Here is an 18,030-nt window from a genome sequence, read left to right as displayed (position 1 = left end):
CCCGACAAGATGATCCCGGAGAAGGAAGAAGAGGCGCCGGCACCGGCTGGCCCGGACATGGTTGCGGTCAAGGATCACCCCAAGTACGCCAAGTTCTTCAAGCTCATGAAGATGGGCATGCCGCCACCCCAAATCGAGCTCAAGATGAAGGCGGAAGGCTGCGATGTCTCGTTGCTGTCGACACCCGACAAGATGATCCCAGAGAAGGACGAGCCGGTGCCGGCGGGTCCTGTCTTGATCGCGGTCAAAGATCATCCCAAGTACGCCAAGTTCTTCAAGCTGCAGAAGATGGGCATGCCGCCGCCGCAGATTGAGCTCAAGATGAAGGCGGAAGGCTGTGACGTGACCTTGCTCTCGACTCCCGACAAGATGATTCCTGAGAAGGACGAAGAGGCACCTGCTGCGCCTGCGCAGCCAGTGATGCTGGCGGTCAAGGATCATCCCAAGTATGCCAAGTTCTTCAAGCTGCAGAAGATGGGCATGCCGCCGCCGCAGATTGAGCTCAAGATGAAGGCTGAGAACCTCGACACGTCGCTACTCGCGACGCCGGACAAGCTGATCCCGGAGAAGGAAGAGGAGGCGCCCGCGCCGCCCGCCGACGTCCTCGTCAAGGACCACCCCGACTACGCCAAGTACCTCAAGCTCAAGGCCATGGGCATGCCGCTGCCGCAAATCGAGCTCAAGATGCAAGCCGAGGGCCTCAACCCGGCTCTCTTGGCAACACCCGACGCCGTCGTGCCGGTGGCCAAGCCGCTGAGCGCCAACGTGGCGGTCAACGTGGTCAAGTTTGTCGCCAAGGTCAAGGCCAAGCCCAAGCTCCGCAACTTGTACTGGGAGCCAATGGCCGCGCCCACCGAGACGTCGCTCTGGTCCAAGATCGAGTACGGATTCTTATTTGTATCGTTTGTCATTCTCAATGTGTCGGGCGCACTAGGCTCTCGGACGAGCACCAGAAGGAGCTCGACTCGCTCACGACGCTGTTCGCGTCGGCGCCGCCGGCGGTCGACAAGGAAAAGAAAAAGCCGGCCGCCAAGAAGAAGGTCGCGACGCGTGTCGCGCTCATTGACGCCAAGCGCGCCAACAACCTCGGTGCGTGTGTTGTCGCGACTCGCACCGTATGACAATCACCCTGTAGGCATCATGCTCGCCCGCTTCCGGCTGCCGTACCCCGAGATCAAGCGCGCCGTACTCGAGATTGATCGCGACGTGCTCACGACCGAAAAGATTGCGGCGCTCATCCAGTTTGCGCCCGAAGGCGAAGAGCTCGAGACGGTCAAGGCGTACACGGGCGAAGTCAAGCTCTTGGGCGACGCCGAACAGTACTACTTGGAGATTTCATCGGTGCCCCGGTACGCGACCCGGCTCCAGGCCGTGCTCGCGACGTGGCAGTTTGACGCCAACGTCGAGGTATCGCGCGCCTCTGGAAGGACCAAGTTGCTGACTGGGCCGTGCTAGGAGCAACGGCGGCTCATCGAAAGTGTCAACGCGACGTGCGCGGCGCTCAAGGCCAACGCAGCGATTCCCGAGATCCTCAAGCTTGTCCTCGCACTCGGCAACACGCTCAACGAAGGCACCCCGCGCGGTACGTGGCACCTTGTGCTTTGCAGAATGGATTGTCATGGTGTATGCATCCAGGCGGCGCGCAGGGCTTCAAGCTGAGCATTTTGCTCAAGCTCGTGCAAGTCAAGGCGGCCGACAACTCGATGACGCTCCTCAACTACCTGGCGATCGTGCTGCGCAAGAAGAACCCCGAGTGGCTCACGTTTACGGACCAGCTCGAGGCGCTCAACGAAGCGAGTCGCGTGACGCTGCAAGTGCTCAAGGCGGGCGAGGCTGCGATCAAGAAGGCGTCGTCGACGGTCGTCTCGGAGCTCGAACTGCACGCCAAGCTGCCGTCGATTGCCGAGAACGACAAGTTTCAGGACGCCATTGCACCGGTACGTGGATGGTGTCGATGCTACTACAAGTTCTTATATGTGTCTAGTTTGCGGAGAAGTCGGTCGCGACGTCGGCCAAGGTCGTGGAAGAATTTGAAGCCATGATGAAGACGTTCAACGAGTGTGTGCAGTGGTTTGGCGAAGACCCGGACGCGGCAGGGTGTGGTCCGGACTCGTTCTTCTCGATCTTTGTGAGCTTTGGGCAAATGCTGGCGGCCGCCGACCGCGACAATGAGCGCAAGCGTATCGCCGAAGAGAAGCGCGTGCGGCGCGAAGCCGAAACGCGCAAGCGCATGGAGGCGCTGGCGTCCTCCAAGCAGCAGCGCAAGGGCCTCGACTCGCTCAAGGAGGGCGACGCGCAAGCCATTGTCAAGAAGATCCGCGGCAAGCGCTCGGAAGAGAAGCGCCGCGAGTTGCTCGAGCAAGGGTTTGACCCGACGTCGACCGACTCGATTTGCTCCAACAGCAGTCGCCAGCTCAAGTCGCAAGACTCGCTCGAGACGCCATCGTCGTCGTCGACGCTCCCGACACACAAGGAAGAGCGTCCGTAGTCGGCATCCAACTAAATCCATCTTAACCTAATCGTCCTATTTCACCTGCGTGTCTCTTGGCTCTTGGCTCACAACGGTGTCACTCGGTATACTCCAGCATCTCGTACAACAGCAGTGGGGGACTCATACTTCATCGTGTCCATCCGGTCGAGAGAGCAGGCTCTTACTCTATGCGTCAACGCTACGTCTTTCGCTTGTCATGTGCAGCGCTGTCACCCTCCCATTAGCACGCATGTAAGTGTCGTCCGCCACGGTGCGATAACATGCCAGTCCACGCTCTATGCGCGGAGCCACAACGCTGCGATCATTTCAGTGGCCAAGTACAGGTGTGTCTAGAATTATGAAGGCTCAAAGCATCATGTATTGGCTCGCGTTGAATGTCTCCACAGCGCGCCACGTCATGGATACGACGCTGTTGTTCTACGCGCCTTGGGATTGGCCAGAAGCGGAAACGCCGCCAAGATACGCGCGCGTCTTGTTGTTCTTTAGCTCTCATCCTCGCATTTGAACCCTCGATCGCTTATGCGGCTCCTCGTGTACGTTGCGGCGCTGAGCCACTGCGCGCTGACGTCGGTGGCACTCTCGTGCGACGCGGGCTACGGCGTTGACACGACCACGTCCAGCTGCGTCCAGTGCATCCAAGGCCTCTACGGCGCGGGGGGCAACTCAACGTGCAAGCCGGTGCAGTGTGCGCCAGGGTTTGCGGCGTCGGCTGGCGCGGTCAACGCCACCGACTGCGCCGTGTGCCCGTCGGGGTACTTTAGCAGCGGCGGGCAGTCCATCTGCAACCCAGCCACATGCCCCCCAGGGTGCGTCGCGCGGCCCCCCCTCCTCTTGCATCAAGGCGGTTTGGCGTAGGTATGGTATGGTCGCTGGCTCCAACGACCCGACCGACTGCTTGGCGTGCGGCGCTGGCATGTACAGCCTCGGGGCGAGCATGGCGTGTTCGGCCATGGCCTGCGCGCCGGGCACCGCGTCGTCCAATGTCAAGGCCGCCGACCCGACGTCTACGTGTACAACCTGCGCCCTCGGACAGTTTTCAGCGGGCAATGCGTCGCGATGCGTCGATATGAAGTGTGCGCCCGGTACGACCGGCGTCGCCAACGCCAGTGCTAGTGATCAGTGCGGCACGTGTCCTGCTGGTCACATCTCCCACGGTGGCGCCTCGCTCTGCGTTGCTTGCGAGCGCGGCTACTACGCAGCCGCAGGTACAACTACTACGATCGTTGACGGTTTGACAGCCAACGGACGTATGCGGCGAGTAGGCGACACCACGTGCAAACCGGCGACGTGCCTTCCTGGCTGGGCAGCCGACGCCAAGGCGGCGTCGGCAACAGAATGCACGGGGTGCCCAGTTGGCACGTACTCGATGGGCGGCGCTGGCGTGTGCACCCCGGCGGCTTGTGCGCCCGGTACGTTTGCCCCCGAGGGCGCGACGTCGCCGACGTCGCAGTGCGAGCTGTGCCCGCTTGGAACGTACGCACAAGGCGGCGACGCGCATTGCAAGCCCACCGCGTGCCCCCAAGGATCCGGTGCAGCTCTCGGCGCGTCGGACGCCACTGCCAACTGCTCGATTTGTGCGCCGGGAACGTTTAGTATTGGCTTCAACCACCCGTGCGCAGCGACGTTGTGCCCACCGGGCACCGCGTCGGCGGCCCCCGGCGCGCACCTCTCGCAAGGCATGTGCGAAGAGTGCGTCCACGGCTTCTTTAGCGCTGGGGGTGGCACCCAGTGCGCTCCCGGGCTCTGTGCACCGGGTTACGCACTGCCTCTCGGCGCCAGTGATGGCGTGGCGGACTGCAAGGTGTGCCCCCAAGGCACGTTTGGCCGCGGCAACAGCAGTGTATGCCTCGAAACAACGTGTGCTCCTGGCCAAGCGGCGCCGGCCGCCGCCTTCGATCCCGTCGCACAGTGCAGTACGTGCCCTACTGGCTGGTTTAGCGCCGGCGGGTCGGCGAATTGTGCGCCGTGCACGTGCGCACCAGGCACGGCGGCGGCACCAGGTACGACTTGAATGGCTTCGTTTGGGTCGTACTGAGTAACATGTAGGCGCGACGACCGCCACCGACCAGTGTATCGCCTGTGGCGTAGGTCTCTATAGCAACGGCTCAACGAGTTCGTGCGCCGATATGAGCTGCAAGCCAGGATTCGCATCCCACTCGACGGGCGCTTCGGATATCGATGCGACGTGTACGCTCTGTAGCAACGGAACCTTCAGCGTGGGCGCGTCGCACCAATGCGCGCCAACGACGTGTGCTCCCGGAAGCTGGGCAGCTGCTGGCGCGACCGACGCCATTGGCAATTGTACGATGTGTCCGGCTGGTCACTTTTGCTCTGGGGGCGCAGCGCCGGCACGACCAACAACGTGTGCCCCGGGCACAGCATCCGCAGCGAACGCGACAGACCCCGTGCTTCAGTGCAACACGTGTCCGCAGGGCACCTACAGTGTCGGTGGCTCGACAGAGTGTCGCCCGACGCAGTGCCCGCCCGGCTCGTCGTCGCCTTCCGGGGCCTCGGACCCGGTGGCCAACTGCACAGCGTGCGCTGTCGGAAGGTATTCCGTCGGCGGCACGAGCCCCTGCCTGGGACCGACGACGTGCGCCCCGGGGTTTGCGTCCCAAATCGGCGCAACCTCGGTGAATGGCTCGTGCACGAAATGTGTCGCTGGCAAGTTCAGCGCCGGAGGCAATGCCACGTGCGCGGTGACCGCGTGCAGCCCGGGGTACGGATCGCCACCCGGCGCGTCGTCGGCGACCGAGCAGTGCTACGAATGCAAACTCGGGTACTTTTCGCCTGGCGCAGGGTTCGACTGCGCGCCCATGACCTGCTCCCGGGGCACCGGCGCGACCCAAGCGGGTGCGGCACATACAGACTCGACCTGTGGTGTGTGCGACGCCGGCTACTTCTCACCCGGCGGGGCCACGCTCTGTGCCAAGACGGCGTGCGCGCCTGGCTACAGCTCCCCCAAGGTAGACTATCACGCAATGTGCAAGGCTCTCACGGGCGGTATTGTTTGTAGGGCGCTGACGTGGTTGACGGACAGTGCTTTCCCTGCGCTGCGGGCCTTGTTTCGGCCGGCGGCGCCGCGCAGTGCACCGCGGCCGCGTGTGAAGTGGGCGACTCGACGCCACCGGCGTCAGCATCCAACGCCAACTGCACCTTGTGTGCCCCGGGGTACTTCTCGAATGGCGGGTCGACCAAATGCATTCCATGCTCGTGCGACGCCAATACGCAATGCGTCGGCGGTGCGACCTCGTCCTGCACGCCCTGTGCCCCGGGGCAAACGAGTGCCGGAGGCGCCGATCAGTGTCGGGCGCCCAACGCATGGCTCAACTACGTCGACGTCAAGCTCCATCTCGGCGGGTACGCGTTGGCGTACATGAGTACCTACCAGCTCTCGGCGCTCACTACGCGTTTGAGTGCTCACTGGAATGCATCTGTCGTGCTGCTGAGCCTCGCAAGCGAGTCACCGCAGACGGCAGGGCTCCAACTGCATTTGGCCGCCAAAAGCGATCTCAACAGCGATCTCTACACGCTCATTGCGACCAATAGCACGGATGCGCCGCTGCTCAAGATGCTGCAAACCACGGCGGCGCTCCACAGCGTCACCAGCATTGGCGCTGTCCAAACCACCGAGTTTGCCAACGGCGTGGTCGTCGTCCACGAACAAGATGCGGGCATCACCGGCGCCAGTGGCCCGGCCTTGAGCACGACAGCGATTGCGTTCATCATCGCAGCCGCGGTCGCCGTTCTGGTACTTGTGGCGTTTGCGGCGCATCGATTCGGTCGCGCCCGCAAGGAGGAGCACGCGAGCGAGCCCCGGCGGCCGTCGCGAAAGCCGTTTAGCCTCAGCCCAACCAAAGCCAAAGCCATGCACACCGAGTTTACGACACCTATGTACCAAAAGCGCCCGCTTGTGTAGCCATCGCGTCTGGTGCGACATTCGCTGTAGGCCCCGTTGTGCTAACTTTCAAAGCCTTGCATTGCACAGTCTAGTGTCGAATGATCGAGTTGAGCTAGGGCTAGGGCGGACAACGCGCGACGGCTGACCGAGTAGTCGTAGCCGTGCAAATCCTCGAGAACATCGGGTAGCTCAGAGCTCATAACGTAATCGTGTAGAAGGCCAGGAGGTTTGCTCGCCAACGAACGCGTGGCGACTAGCGGACAGCAGCAACTGCGTCTGTCTCATGCCACCACAGTCTTCAACAGTCGAGTCGACCAACCACAGACTGCCAAACCTTCGTGAATGCTGCTGGTAACTACAAATCGTATGTACAATTTCGTCATCGATCCACTGCCGAGCGTTTGGATCGCGGCAAAGTTTACATGAAACGAACCGGATTATTTGTATCGGAGGGCGCTTCCGAGCTTATTTGCGACTGCGCTGCTGTCGCTGCACGGCGTCCTGGACCGTGAGAAGGAACGCGTCAAATTCCGACTTGAGCACCGTCGCGGTCTCGTAGTTGGTCTGCACCGTCTTGAGCGTCGGCGGGAGGCTCACTTTCCCGCGGCCGCCCGTCTTGTTGGGCGAATGTGCAAAGACGAGGCACTGGCTCGGGTCCAGGCCTGCGTTCTGCACAAACCACTCGTACCTAAACAAGCTCTTATTTGGCGCGGGCGACGCAGCGAGGATACCACAAGGTCACTTCGCTCTCGTGGACGTGGCTCTCGGGGTTGTACACGAGCAGCGTTGCGTGCGCATCCTTCAGAATGGCAGGCCAGCACGCTTCGTAGCTACCAAAGCGCGTCAGATACCAGCGCCAGATTCGGCACGTGCTACATTTGATCGCCCGAGCAGTCCCAAAACTCCAAGCTCACTTGGCCGCGCCCCAGGTTCTTCTCACACTCAAGAATACTACGTTCTTGGGTATCAACCACTTGGAAAGATGTATGAATGACGCACCGGACGCCAATCGTGGGCTGGTACCGCTCTTGGTTCCCCAGTCGGTCCGTGCCCTCGGCGAGAAAGTTGGCGATCTATGCACGTCCCAAGAGTATGTACATAGTTTGTCTAGCGTAGCTACCGCAGTCTTGCCTCCTTCCTTGGGGCCAACGACGAGTACCTTGAGCGACGGCATCGAACGGTCACAATGAACAAGATCCACTGCTGCAACTGCCAAAGATACGGCCAATTGCCGTATGCAGTCTGCTTCGCCGAGACGGTGCCACGTCATGTTCCAAAATGACGTGGCAGCACGAGAATTCACCATAACGTTCTCCCACCATGCATCATAGTACTGCAGCACTGTAAATAGGTTGTTGGCTTAGTGCGCGATCGAGCTTTCACTCGATGTGTCCGCGTCATCATCGTCGTTCAAAATGGTAAAGATATTGGCGTCCTCAAGAGCCTGGACGACCTCGCGCGCCGTGGGACGCTTGTCCGGATTGAGCGCCACGCAGCGCAGTGCCACGTCCTTTAGCCACTCGGGACACGCGGATGAGAAGGATGGCTGCATCTCGCCTCGCATCACCTACAAACACACAACCTTCTAAGCTGTTGTCGAACAACGACTCGGACGTACGTGGTAGAGAAGCGTAAAGCTGCCCATGGCTTGGCCGCGGCCATTGCGAACATCCGCATACGGTACTTTGCGCGAGTCGAGCTCCGTGAGCACCTGCATCATGAAAGCGTTTCCTCCTGCGCTACCTTGTGGCATTGCACGTACCATGCCAAACGAGTAAATGTCCGCTTTCGTGTCGTAGCGGGCGCCTTGAAGCACCTCGGGCGCCGTCCAGCGGAACGTTCCGACGGCACTCGTCATGACTTCGTCGTCTTTGCTGGCCACGCGGCGCGCGACACCAAAGTCGGCGACTTTGGCTTGCAGATTCTCGCCGAGGAGGACATTTCGTGACTTCACATCCCGGTGCACGACGCTATGCGCGTGGAGGTACACGAGTGCTTGCGCTACGGCCAGCGCCATGCGCCATTGCGCGTCGGCCGGCAGTGTACGGTGTGTTTCCAAGTACGAGCGCAGATCGCCGTGCGCCATGTGTTCGACGACGCACTGCAGATGCAAGAACGTCGACCATTGGACGCCCACAAAACTGACCAGATACGGGCATGAAAACCTAGGAGCCCGTACATGAGTTGGGCACCGAGAGTGCGATAGAATGGTACCGCGCCATGAGGCGGATCTCGTCGACAAAGGCGCAGACCATCTCGGACGAGACAAGATCGCGGCGAATCTGCTTGACGGCCACATACTGCGCGTGGTACGACCCAAGGACAACGTCAGAGGTCGCACCGCGCCCCAGGATCGACCGGGGATACAGTGTCAGTGGCGCACGCAGCCGGTAGGGCTCGAGTGGCAACAGGCGGCGAATCTCGTCGTCGGAGAGTAGCGCTGGGATGAATTCGAGCTCGATACCGTCGTGGGTGCTCGTGTTGGTCGTTGTCAATGCAAAGCAAAACGACCGAGTGAGTCGAAGCGCGAAGACGACGATGGCGAGCACGACGAGGACGCTTTCCGCAATATAGATACCGATCCAGAGCTGCGTCGTCAGGACATCTACGGAGCAGTGTGGGCATTCCGGTGACCATCGAAACATGCAAACCTGTCATGTTGCAGACGGCAATGGCGCTTGGCTCGGCGTCGATGGTGACCGTCAGCGACGCCGAGCACCCAAACGGACACGACGGCTTTCCATTGAGATAGCTTTTGGGGACAACGACAAACTCGGCTGCAGACTTGTCGGCCGCCAATCCCAGCGCCTTGACGCAGCTCTTGTCGAGCGACAGCGTCGCGTACGACGAGTTGGTCAAGTTTCTGCAGTTACATAGTGTTTACTACTATGAACTCAAAAACCAGAGTGTACGTACAAGAACGAAAATGGGTGCGGCAGTTGCGCACATTGAACAGATTCAAGGTACGGGTTGCTTGAAAAGTCCCTAGCGTTTGGATGAGCCCTGTGCGATAATGTAACTTGTCTACTCGTACAAGTTGTCGGCCCACATGTGGACCGAGAGGTGAATCGAGCGCAAGCGGTTCTGACGCATGTTGCTAGTTGGTTCGAGTCTACACCTTGTCCACTATAGATTGTAGAACGTACAGTGACTTGACAACGGGAAGGCCCTCGAAGAGCTCAATGAGGTTGCTCGACACGTCCCTAGTGCACGCCGTTGCGATAAGTGAATGGATGGAATGCATCATAGTCTACAGTGTCTGCAGCGTCGATGGCCACGAGTGCTTGGCTGTGAACGACTGCATGCGGTTGCGACGTAGGGTCCTACGCCATAATGAGCGTCTACGATGTCAGCACCACGGCGCACAGGTGCTTTAGGGCGGGGGGCCATTCGTACGAATGCCGGACACGCGACCAGCCGCAGTTGCTGCAGTGACTACACCGACAAAGTGAGACGCCATACGATAGGGGTGGCCCTACAAGCTCTCGAGCGAGGCTGGCAGCGGCGTGTCGACGGCGAACGCTGCGTCGTCCATCGACCTACTCGCAGACTCAACCGATGCAATATCGAAAAGACTATGAAACATACAGGGAGCGCAGCGCTTTGGGCCACACAAACGACCGGTGGGGATCGTCCGTCAAGTCGGCAAAATACCTGTTGCGACTGAGAATGGAACGAGTCGCGCATCTGACGTACACGTCGGTCATGGTTGCGGGCAGCAGCACTGTCCCGTTCACCTGCGGGTTCGCACGCACCCACCTACAGAATGCGTGAGCTGGTTGCGAGTTGAAACGTCGAGTACATGGACGTCGTGGGACTCGACGTCATCGCCGCAGCGTCGGTAGCCAAGCCGATTTGGCGCAGGCCATTGCCATGAAAGGTCCTACAAGAACGTAGTCGAACACAATATCACACCGCGCGGTCTACACGCTGGCGACGGGAGGCAGCGAGTGCAGCAGCTCGATCGTAGCGTTGACGAACGTCGGTGGCGACGGGTACGTCTGCAGCAGTCGACAGGCGTCGTCCACGAGGCAGCAGTTGTCGGTAGGGCAAAAGCGGCGGTCGCACGTGAACGTCGACGCAAAGCCCGCAAAGATGCACGCCAGATTGCTGGGGAGAGACGGCATCACGAGGTCAATTGACGAGTTGCCACGACCGTCTTCAAGCGCATCTGAGTTGTTGAAGGGACCCATTACTGTCCGTGGACGCACTGAGGCGCACGTGGTGTCCGCCGGTCCCTACGAATGGCCTGTCGCCACTGATACACTCACGTTCTCTTGTTCGCTGCAAGGTCAGCAGACGCGCCGCTTCCCTTCGCCGCGTTCTTGTCGGCATTTGACATTGCCGTTTGGATCTGCGACATGTGCGTAGCCGGGACGCTTGTATCTGATAAATGTACCGTGTTTTTGGAATCGCGACGGTATTTTTGACCACCCTCCCACTCGCGGAAGGTTGATTACGAGCATGCGCCACGAGCTGCACAGCGCCGCTGTGAACAGACAAGTGCTGTACTGGTAGCGACGTGCGTGGACGTGTGCTAGAAAGCAGCAGCCGCAGCGAGCTACGAGGACTTCAAGTGTCGTCGTCGCGTCAAGGCGCTGCTCGTATCGGACTTGGTGCCAGGACGAGTTAGCCGTGCATGGTCGTACTGGCAGCTGCGCCAAATGATGCCTACATCAGATCCACAAAGGGTTGTTCACCACGTGTGCAAGTGACCTCCTGCAGTGACCTCCTGCGTTCGATCGACGATACCAGAACGTTCACGTGCAACGCCGTTGCCCACAGTGCGTCGCGTCTTTTGACGCTGGAGCGACAACCATCGATGACGTACGCGCCACCCACAAGGCAGGGAACCAACGTTTTGAGGAAAGACGGCGACAGCGTCGCTCCACCGTTCTGCGATGCACGAGCGCCAGCGATGCCTCTGTCACAACGAGCTGCTCCACACCGATTGAACCATATACTTCTGTCAAAGAGCAACACAGATCGACATCTAACGTCGCTACAGGCGCTGCACCCCGTGGAGGTGCTCGGACGGGACCTTGATCGGTGCGAGGCGCGCCAGCACCAAGAGAACATCAGCCGCCGATGGTCGCGCGCTTGGGTCATGTGCACTGCATGCGGTCGCCAGGTCGCGCAGCCACGGTGCGCACGTGGGTGTGAATGTCGGAGTAATCGTCCCTTCCATGACCTATACCACAGGTTCTTTCTCTTGCTACAACGACCGGACTACCTTGAAGAGGAGCGAGATGTTGCCAAGCGGCTGGCCGCGCTCGTTGCGGACGTGCTCGTACGGCAGCGCATACGAGTCGAGCTCGGTGAGAATCTACATGGCGCAAAAGATCACAAAAAGCCAACGATGAGAGCATGTACCATGCCAAACGAGTACATGTCGGCTTTGGTGTCGTAGCTCGTGCCCCGGAGCACCTCGGGCGCTGTCCAGCGGTACGTGCCGACAGCATTGGTGAGCGTGTCGTCGCTCTCATCGACAAACACGCGGCGCGCGACGCCCATGTCGCCGACCTTGGCGCCGCCCTCGACGCCAAGGAGCACATTTCGCGACTTCAAATCCCGGTGCACGACCCCATTCTTGTGCAAATAATACAGCGCGTGGGCAACGTCGTGTGCCACGCCAAGCTTCCACGTCGGTGTCTGTGGCGTCTGCAAGCACGCGCGCAAGTCCCCGAGCGCCATGTACTCGACGAGGCACGCCAGCGACGGGAGGCCGACCTTGGGCGACCAGTAGACGCCGACAAAGTCGACGATATACGGGCTGTGCAAGCTACGCATGACAACAACGATGAGACAAAGCGGTGTTGAACGCAGGACACACATGGCATTGAGCGCCACCTCTTGCACAAACGCGTGGAGGATCTCGGGCGACGCCATATCCGCGCGCACGCGCTTCACAGCGATGTGCCGGCGCTTGTACTGGCCGTAGACGACGAGGCCGTGGGCGCCGCGCCCCAGCGGACGCATCTCATCGATGCGCAGGTGCGCAGCGTCGACCCGGTACGCGCGCAGCGGCACGAGGCGGGGGTCGTCGTCCATTGGCTCGTTCACCACGAGCGGGGGGGGCGTGGGGGGTGGCCGCTTCCGGACACACCGCGGGTAGCAGCGCGCGACGATCAATATGGTGCCGAAGACGACGGTAAGGAGGGACTCGACAAACACGATGACTCGCCACGTCCTTTCCGAGTAGGTGCCTACCGTGTCGGTATCATGGAGGCTGTTGAGAATACGTCGAACGCACCAGGTAAGAGACAGAGCTGAAACCCACGCGAGAGGTGCGCGCCGTCGTAAGGCACGAGTTTGTACTCGCAGCGCGTCGTCGCTGCGTCCGTGCTGCCGAGCACGAGGCCGGTCTGCAGCTTTGTCTTGCAGTCTCTATCGACGTGAAGGGGCGCGAGAGGGCAGCCCTCAACGTTCCTACGCGTCTCGTTTAGGACGGTCATCATGTTGGGTTTTACAGCGTCGTAAAGGCCGTCGCTGCCTGCGGGCTTGTGCACGTGAGGTGTTGCAGACGTGCATTATTTGAAAAGTCCCTAGTTGATCAGTCATTTGACAACGACGTAGTGGGTGGTATACATGGTCGTGGCCCAGTACGAAGTGCCGATCGTGATTGTTGAGAGGCGGTTGCCGCTCACGTTGCTAGATTGATGGAAGTGGATCGTGATGATGACGTCGGTGAGCACGAACAGTGTTGCGAGCTGTGTGGGAAGGCCGTCCAAACTCGCAATCTCGTTGAGCGAGACATCCCTGTGCGGTTCCGGTGAGGAGGAGCTAACGTCCAGAGACACTACAGAATCTGAAGAGTCAGGGGCCATCGCTGGCGTGTCGAGAAGCCTTCGAGGTGGTTGGCACGCAGGTGGCTACACACAGTTGGTGACTTGAAAGAGCGATGAGAGGTACAACATTTCGGTGAGATTTGCCGGCCACGGATAGGCGGCGGGAATTGATGACCAGCCACACGCGGTGCAGTCGCTAGTCCGTCGTGAGCATGATTGAACATGAACAAGTTGTCGTACAAGATGCCGAGGCTCGGTGGTAGCGGCGCGTCCGTCGGTAGCAACGTCCCGGTCACACGCCTGACAATCGCATTTTTTCAGCGCGTGCACCTCGTAGAAACCGCGTACAAGCTCGTTAGCGTCGGTGGCCACGCATACTCAGTCGGCAGTGTGTCGTTGCGGCGAGGTCGTGGGTCGTTTGTGAGCGTTCTAACGATGACATTTTCGTCCGCTGTTCAAACCAATGATTTTGCTACACTGACAGTGCTTCGAGGGACGTTGGAAGATAGACCATGGACCCGAGAGTCGGGTTGTCGACAAGTGTCCTACGCAGCTTTTCTATCTTCGCCTCGTACAAAAAAGAAAGTACAAGGCGCGAACAGTCGCCCGCTGAAGCTTGTCTTGGTCGCCGACGAGGCCCAGTTGTCGGAGGCCATTGCCACGAAACGTTCTACGCTGCCATGAGACCACGGCCACGCCGTAGCGTACTTACATGCTATCGATCGGTGGGAGCGTGTGCACCAGAGTGATAGGGTCCGTGATGACCAGCGGCGACAAAGGCGAGTACCGAGTGCCCACAGTGCAGTTGCGATCCACAATGCAGCAGGCGTGGTCGTCGCCACAGTAGAGCGCGCCGCAGGTAAACGTGGCGGCAAAGCTGCGGAACGCGCACGCCATCGTATTTCGCACGGTCGCGAAATGGGCAAATGTGCAAATTTACCAAATTTACGGTATATTCTCGCGGATCGCCATGTGTTTTTTGGTGCCGCCCAATGTTATCAGGATCAGGCGCGCGTCACTTTGCCGTTTTTTGGTCTGGTCGGCCGCAGAGACGACGACGGCTGCGTGACGATGGCCTGCCGCTTCGCCGCGTACGACTCGACCTTTACGTGCTCCGCGTGTGCAAACAGCACCGACTGCTGCCTCCTCGACCGCCACTGCGTGCAGAGCCTGAGCTACGCCTTTGGCGCCGGCGCCGTTGTCGTGGTCACCGACCAAATCGAGCTCGTGCACTCGCTGCCATCCAACGTCGACGCCATGTACATATCTCGGCGGTGCTATCGCAGTTCTCACTCGATCGTTTGTAGCTCATTTCGTGGCAATGGTTTGCGGCAGTTTGGTCTCGCCACCGACGCCGCTGCGCTCACGAGCGCCCGCACGACGCAGCTGTGCGCGCCCGGACCCGATTGCTTAGCTCATTCAATTTTGTAGGTCCATCATCGGCAACCCGACCTTGCGCCATAGCGTGCTATTGCCGAGCGGACTGCAAGTGCTGTACGTCATGATTAGTGTCTCTTGCTCGGTGCGAAATTATTCGAGTAGCAACATGACCAAGAATGCGTTGGACGGCGCCGTGCTGTCACTGCCACCGTCGCTGTCGCAGTTGGTTCTCGACGACTGTGGACTGCACTCGCTCCTCAACGTGACGTTTCCAACGAGCAACCAACTCACCTACTTGTAGGCATCTTGCAGTCCCATCGTCCTTTGATATCGAGGTTGATCTCGGCATTGTAGCTCGGCCAAGCGGAATTTCCTCACGCGCTTTGAGCGCGTTCCGAACGCGGACACAATGTATGGACGCATGACAATATGTCCTCTGAGCCACTTTCTAGTGATCTCTCGAGCAACCTGCTCAAACTGGTGCGGCTTCGAAGCTTCCAGAACGCCAGCACGCTGTAGCCCGCTTCTTGTCTCAACTTTCTTCTCACATTGCGTAGGATACTAAGCAACAACACGGACCTCGCGACCCTCTTTGCGGCGGGGTCGGCGTCGCGTCCCTTCTTGCGACTGTAGTTGCTGTGCTATTGAACCGAAGCTGATGCTGCGTGTAGCCAATGCGATGGCTGCAATTTGACGACCGTGGCGGTCGACGATGACGCGTTTGCGTCGCTTCAAGACGCGATGCTGCCGCCGACAACAAGCTTGCGTCCCTGTCCTCCTTCAATGCGCGCGGAGAGACTGGATCACACCCATGTCTGCGTCGGCGCGTTGGACACCAATGCGTTCGTGCCGACGTGTCCCTTTCAAGACATGGGCGCGGGCTCGGCGCTCACGAGAGCGCACTGCACGACGCTCGACGCGCTCTACTGCGTCGTCGACCGCTTCTGCCACGAAGCCGAGCCCTTTTTGCGCACAGCCGACCTGCTGCTCGACTTTGCATACGTCGACGACCCGGTTGTATCGGCCAAGTTCCAGCGGCGCCAGCTTCAGATCGTTCAGCTTCCGGATGCAGACTCTCTGTACGACGTTAGAATCCTCCATGACGTAACTCTGACGATCGTAGGACGATCCGAAATGCATTGGACGTGCGCTTTGTGGGCGACGCCGACGCTAATTTGCGCTCCTTGTGCGCCTCGTTGTCGAGTTCTACGCGTCTCACGCGATTCTAGGCGGCTCGAAGGCTTCACGTCGTGGAGTCTCGTGGACCCCAAGACGTCGGTGCTACCGCGGACCTTGGAGACCTTGTGAGAAGTGCGTTTCTTAGGTCTTGTCGGCTAAGTAACCACTGTAGCGCGTGTGTGGCGTGCGGCTGGAAGGTGCTGCCGACGTCGTATGCGTGGCCCGATGCGCTCCAGCACTTGTACTCTCTACTCCACGAGGATTACATTTCAAAGTCGGCGATTAGGACGCTCAAGAACACCCAACTCCTCTCGTTTCCGAGCCCAATGCGCTGGCCGCCCCGCTTATCTACCTTGTACAAACGATATACCGTGCAATGGCGACTTGGGTGTTTCTAGTGACGCGGCCAACAACCAAATCGAGCTCTTCACGGGCCTACCGACCGTCACTGCAACGCTGTACGCATCCAAGGTCGGCCTCGCAGTCCACGAGCGTCTCTGACTAGGAACCTCAGCGGCAACGCATTGCACACCGTTACGATGCGCAACTTTCAGAGCGCGACGACTCTGTACAGCTCTTCATCGGTCGCAGTTGTCAACCGAAGCGTAGGGACTTGAGCTACAACGCGCCGCTCATCTCAGTGCTCTTTCTATCGAGCAGCGCGAACCCGGTGCGGCTCCAAGCACTGTACGAGCTTCGATCTTGAGAAATCATGCACCAATATGTATCCTTGTAGGCATCTCGAGGGCTGCGACAGCCTTGTCAACATCACTTTGGACGCCGTGTCGTACGCTGCTGTCAAGGACACGGTTCGCATCTATGCCCCGTCGACCGCGTGGCACGCCGAGCCGTGCCTCCGCTCCAAGCTCCAGGCCATCAACACGACGCGCCTCGGCGTCTGTGTCGTTGAGAGTACCGCGTCCTTGCTACGCCATGACACTGAGGATGGTCTAGATGACTTTGCATATGGCATCTTTGTCGCCATTGTGCTCGGTGCCGTCCTCCTCGTGGCGGTCGTTGGCTGGTGCATGCGGAGGTCGCACCGACGCGCCGTGTCTGAAGATGACGCGTTCAAAGCCATGGCGACGACTGCTCATGAGAATGACGATGACCCCGTCCGGTTCCGGCGAGTCTGGACGTCGTCGTCGCTCGCTGATTTGGGCGCCACGATGACGTCCGGCTTGCTGCCGTATCGCCTCAACACGGCCGTCGAGATCCTCGAGACGGTCCTTGGCCGGGGTGCGTACGGGGAAGTGGTCCTCGGGCGCTACAATGGCACACTCGTGGCCGTCAAGCGGCTCCGCGCCGACAACTACACGGTCGCCCACATGGAGATGCTCATTCAGGAAATCGAGCTTATGGCGCGGTACGCCTACTCCTTGGTCCTGGGATCGAACCGGCAAACGCACACGACTGTCGTAGGTTTTCGAGCGAGTACCTCGTTGCATTTGTGGGTGCGAGCTGGTGCACGTTCGCCGATATGAAGTGCGTCGTCGAGTACATGGCCCAAGGGGATTTGCAGCAGTACTTGGCGGCGACGACGCCAACCAACGACACGGACGTTGCGCGGTTTCCGTGGTCGGCCAAACTCGAGTGCATGCGTCGGATGCTTCGCGGCCTTGTCTACCTCCACGGCGCCAACGTATTTTCCGTGAATTTTGCCCGAATGTGCGCCAATATGGTATCGTATTGTAGGTGATTCACCGGGATTTGAAGTCGCGCAACGTGCTTTTGAACGACGTCGGCGACGCCAAGCTCGGCGACTTTGGCATCGCGCGCGAGGTCTCGGAAGAGAGCATGACCAACGCTGTTGGCACGTACCGCTGGACGGCTCCCGAGGTGCTCAAGGGCAAACACTATGACGAAAAAGCCGACATTTATTCGTTTGGCATGGTACGACCCTACCCCTAGCACACATTTGGAGCTTTATTTGAATAATTAGATTCTCACCGAGCTCGATACGCATGCGCTGCCATATGCCGACATGGCCAACGAGCGCGGCCAAGCGCTTGGCAATTTTACCATCATGTACAAGGTACGGCGCTGCTCGATGCTCGATGGTCGTCGCGTCACACTCGTCGTTCTGCAGGTGATGCAGGGAACGATCCTGCCAACGTTGTCGCCGTCGTGCGCACCGTGGCTAAGGGAACTGGTCTTTGAATGCATTGCACACGACGCTAGCATGCGTCCATCGGCTGCGGACCTCGACGCACGCCTCGCTGACGTACAACTGTAGTAGTCTCATGGACCGAATATATATATACTGCTGTGCATACTAGTACTCGTGTCGA

At 59.7% G+C, this 18,030-nt stretch overlaps 6 protein-coding genes across 8 annotated transcripts in view; 3 read left to right on the top strand and 3 right to left on the bottom strand.

The window, feature by feature from the left end:
- Positions 1–2,538, top strand: part of SDRG_07168 (hypothetical protein) — a 6,521-nt gene extending 3,983 nt beyond the window's left edge. Inside the window, exons 4-9 of the mRNA XM_008612988.1 lie at positions 25–881; positions 935–1,089; positions 1,136–1,407; positions 1,456–1,582; positions 1,636–1,937; positions 1,985–2,538. Coding sequence (XP_008611210.1) covers positions 25–881; positions 935–1,089; positions 1,136–1,407; positions 1,456–1,582; positions 1,636–1,937; positions 1,985–2,488 — 2,217 coding nt within the window. The 3' untranslated portion in view covers positions 2,489–2,538. The remainder of the gene's footprint in view (positions 1–24; positions 882–934; positions 1,090–1,135; positions 1,408–1,455; positions 1,583–1,635; positions 1,938–1,984) is intronic.
- A 405-nt stretch (positions 2,539–2,943) lies between these two features.
- SDRG_07167 (hypothetical protein) lies at positions 2,944–6,478 on the top strand. The gene is made up of 5 exons (XM_008612987.1): positions 2,944–3,297; positions 3,347–3,696; positions 3,754–4,491; positions 4,538–5,457; positions 5,508–6,478. The coding sequence occupies exons 1-5, from the start codon at positions 3,011–3,013 to the stop codon at positions 6,408–6,410; spliced, it is 3,198 nt and encodes a 1,065-aa protein (XP_008611209.1). The 5' UTR covers positions 2,944–3,010; the 3' UTR covers positions 6,411–6,478.
- A 264-nt stretch (positions 6,479–6,742) lies between these two features.
- Positions 6,743–7,617, bottom strand: SDRG_07166 (hypothetical protein). Its single transcript, XM_008612986.1, has 5 exons — positions 7,513–7,617; positions 7,392–7,465; positions 7,269–7,343; positions 7,124–7,222; positions 6,743–7,080 (listed from the first exon to the last, which is right to left on the bottom strand). The coding sequence occupies exons 1-5, from the start codon at positions 7,564–7,566 to the stop codon at positions 6,858–6,860; spliced, it is 525 nt and encodes a 174-aa protein (XP_008611208.1). The 5' UTR covers positions 7,567–7,617; the 3' UTR covers positions 6,743–6,857.
- Positions 7,618–7,637: 20 nt separating this feature from the next.
- SDRG_07165 (TKL protein kinase) lies at positions 7,638–10,742 on the bottom strand. The gene is made up of 15 exons (XM_008612985.1): positions 10,320–10,742; positions 10,195–10,275; positions 10,089–10,151; positions 9,981–10,046; positions 9,872–9,931; positions 9,759–9,827; positions 9,647–9,715; positions 9,539–9,595; positions 9,427–9,489; positions 9,309–9,377; positions 9,044–9,255; positions 8,607–8,997; positions 8,155–8,557; positions 8,011–8,103; positions 7,638–7,959 (listed from the first exon to the last, which is right to left on the bottom strand). Exons 1-15 carry the CDS (start codon positions 10,583–10,585, stop codon positions 7,753–7,755), a joined length of 2,169 nt encoding a protein of 722 aa, XP_008611207.1. The 5' UTR covers positions 10,586–10,742; the 3' UTR covers positions 7,638–7,752.
- A 592-nt stretch (positions 10,743–11,334) lies between these two features.
- SDRG_07164 lies at positions 11,335–14,077 on the bottom strand (the record flags this gene model as incomplete). Of its 2 annotated transcripts, none has more annotated exons than XM_008612983.1 (15): positions 11,335–11,583; positions 11,626–11,718; positions 11,766–12,174; positions 12,226–12,598; positions 12,646–12,821; positions 12,863–12,937; positions 12,981–13,043; positions 13,092–13,151; positions 13,196–13,264; positions 13,308–13,376; positions 13,421–13,480; positions 13,529–13,609; positions 13,657–13,725; positions 13,770–13,850; positions 13,893–14,077. In XM_008612983.1, the coding sequence occupies 15 exons, from the start codon at positions 14,075–14,077 to the stop codon at positions 11,395–11,397; spliced, it is 2,052 nt and encodes a 683-aa protein (XP_008611205.1). In that variant the 3' UTR covers positions 11,335–11,394. The 2 variants fall into 2 exon arrangements, with proteins under 2 accessions (XP_008611205.1, XP_008611206.1); XM_008612984.1 differs by having other exon boundaries at positions 13,663–13,725.
- Positions 14,078–14,190: 113 nt separating this feature from the next.
- Positions 14,191–18,018, top strand: SDRG_07163. Of its 2 annotated transcripts, XM_008612981.1 has the most exons (21): positions 14,191–14,439; positions 14,488–14,568; positions 14,612–14,674; positions 14,723–14,857; positions 14,915–14,971; positions 15,013–15,075; positions 15,118–15,189; positions 15,232–15,639; positions 15,684–15,746; positions 15,790–15,864; positions 15,912–15,980; positions 16,026–16,094; positions 16,138–16,197; positions 16,245–16,307; positions 16,358–16,426; positions 16,476–16,651; positions 16,694–17,105; positions 17,162–17,381; positions 17,435–17,632; positions 17,682–17,774; positions 17,829–17,975. In XM_008612981.1, exons 1-21 carry the CDS (start codon positions 14,252–14,254, stop codon positions 17,973–17,975), a joined length of 2,781 nt encoding a protein of 926 aa, XP_008611203.1. In that variant the 5' UTR covers positions 14,191–14,251. The 2 variants fall into 2 exon arrangements, with proteins under 2 accessions (XP_008611203.1, XP_008611204.1); XM_008612982.1 differs by lacking the exons at positions 14,191–14,439; positions 14,488–14,568; positions 14,612–14,674; positions 14,723–14,857 and having other exon boundaries at positions 14,861–14,971; positions 15,013–15,189; positions 16,349–16,426; positions 17,829–18,018.
- Positions 18,019–18,030: the final 12 nt, after the last annotated feature.

The sequence above is a fragment of the Saprolegnia diclina genome (assembly GCF_000281045.1).
Source record: "Saprolegnia diclina VS20 unplaced genomic scaffold supercont1.20, whole genome shotgun sequence".
Taxonomy (NCBI): domain Eukaryota; phylum Oomycota; class Saprolegniomycetes; order Saprolegniales; family Saprolegniaceae; genus Saprolegnia; species Saprolegnia diclina.
This window is presented reverse-complemented; position numbering and strand designations above follow the sequence as displayed.

Bases quoted from the DNA above. Each gene is read 5' to 3' on its own strand.
- SDRG_07167 (XM_008612987.1), top strand. From the start codon at position 3,011: ATGCGGCTCCTCGTGTACGTTGCGGCGCTGAGCCACTGCGCGCTGACG. The intron at 3,697-3,753 runs GTACAACTACTA...TGCGGCGAGTAG, and splicing joins CGGCTACTACGCAGCCGCAG to GCGACACCACGTGCAAACCG. The intron at 4,492-4,537 runs GTACGACTTGAA...AGTAACATGTAG, and splicing joins AGGCACGGCGGCGGCACCAG to GCGCGACGACCGCCACCGAC.
- SDRG_07166 (XM_008612986.1), bottom strand. From the start codon at position 7,566: ATGCCGTCGCTCAAGGTACTCGTCGTTGGCCCCAAGGAAGGAGGCAAG. The intron at 7,223-7,268 runs GTAGCACGTGCC...GCGCTTTGGTAG, and splicing joins GACTGCTCGGGCGATCAAAT to CTACGAAGCGTGCTGGCCTG. The intron at 7,081-7,123 runs GTATCCTCGCTG...GAGCTTGTTTAG, and splicing joins GAGAGCGAAGTGACCTTGTG to GTACGAGTGGTTTGTGCAGA.
- SDRG_07165 (XM_008612985.1), bottom strand. From the start codon at position 10,585: ATGGGTCCCTTCAACAACTCAGATGCGCTTGAAGACGGTCGTGGCAAC. The intron at 10,276-10,319 runs GTAGACCGCGCG...ACGTTCTTGTAG, and splicing joins CTGCCTCCCGTCGCCAGCGT to GACCTTTCATGGCAATGGCC. The intron at 9,828-9,871 runs GTAGGGCCACCC...TTGTCGGTGTAG, and splicing joins CCAGCCTCGCTCGAGAGCTT to TCACTGCAGCAACTGCGGCT.
- SDRG_07163 (XM_008612981.1), top strand. From the start codon at position 14,252: ATGGCCTGCCGCTTCGCCGCGTACGACTCGACCTTTACGTGCTCCGCG. The intron at 17,633-17,681 runs GTACGACCCTAC...TTGAATAATTAG, and splicing joins ACATTTATTCGTTTGGCATG to ATTCTCACCGAGCTCGATAC. The intron at 17,775-17,828 runs GTACGGCGCTGC...GTCGTTCTGCAG, and splicing joins ATTTTACCATCATGTACAAG to GTGATGCAGGGAACGATCCT.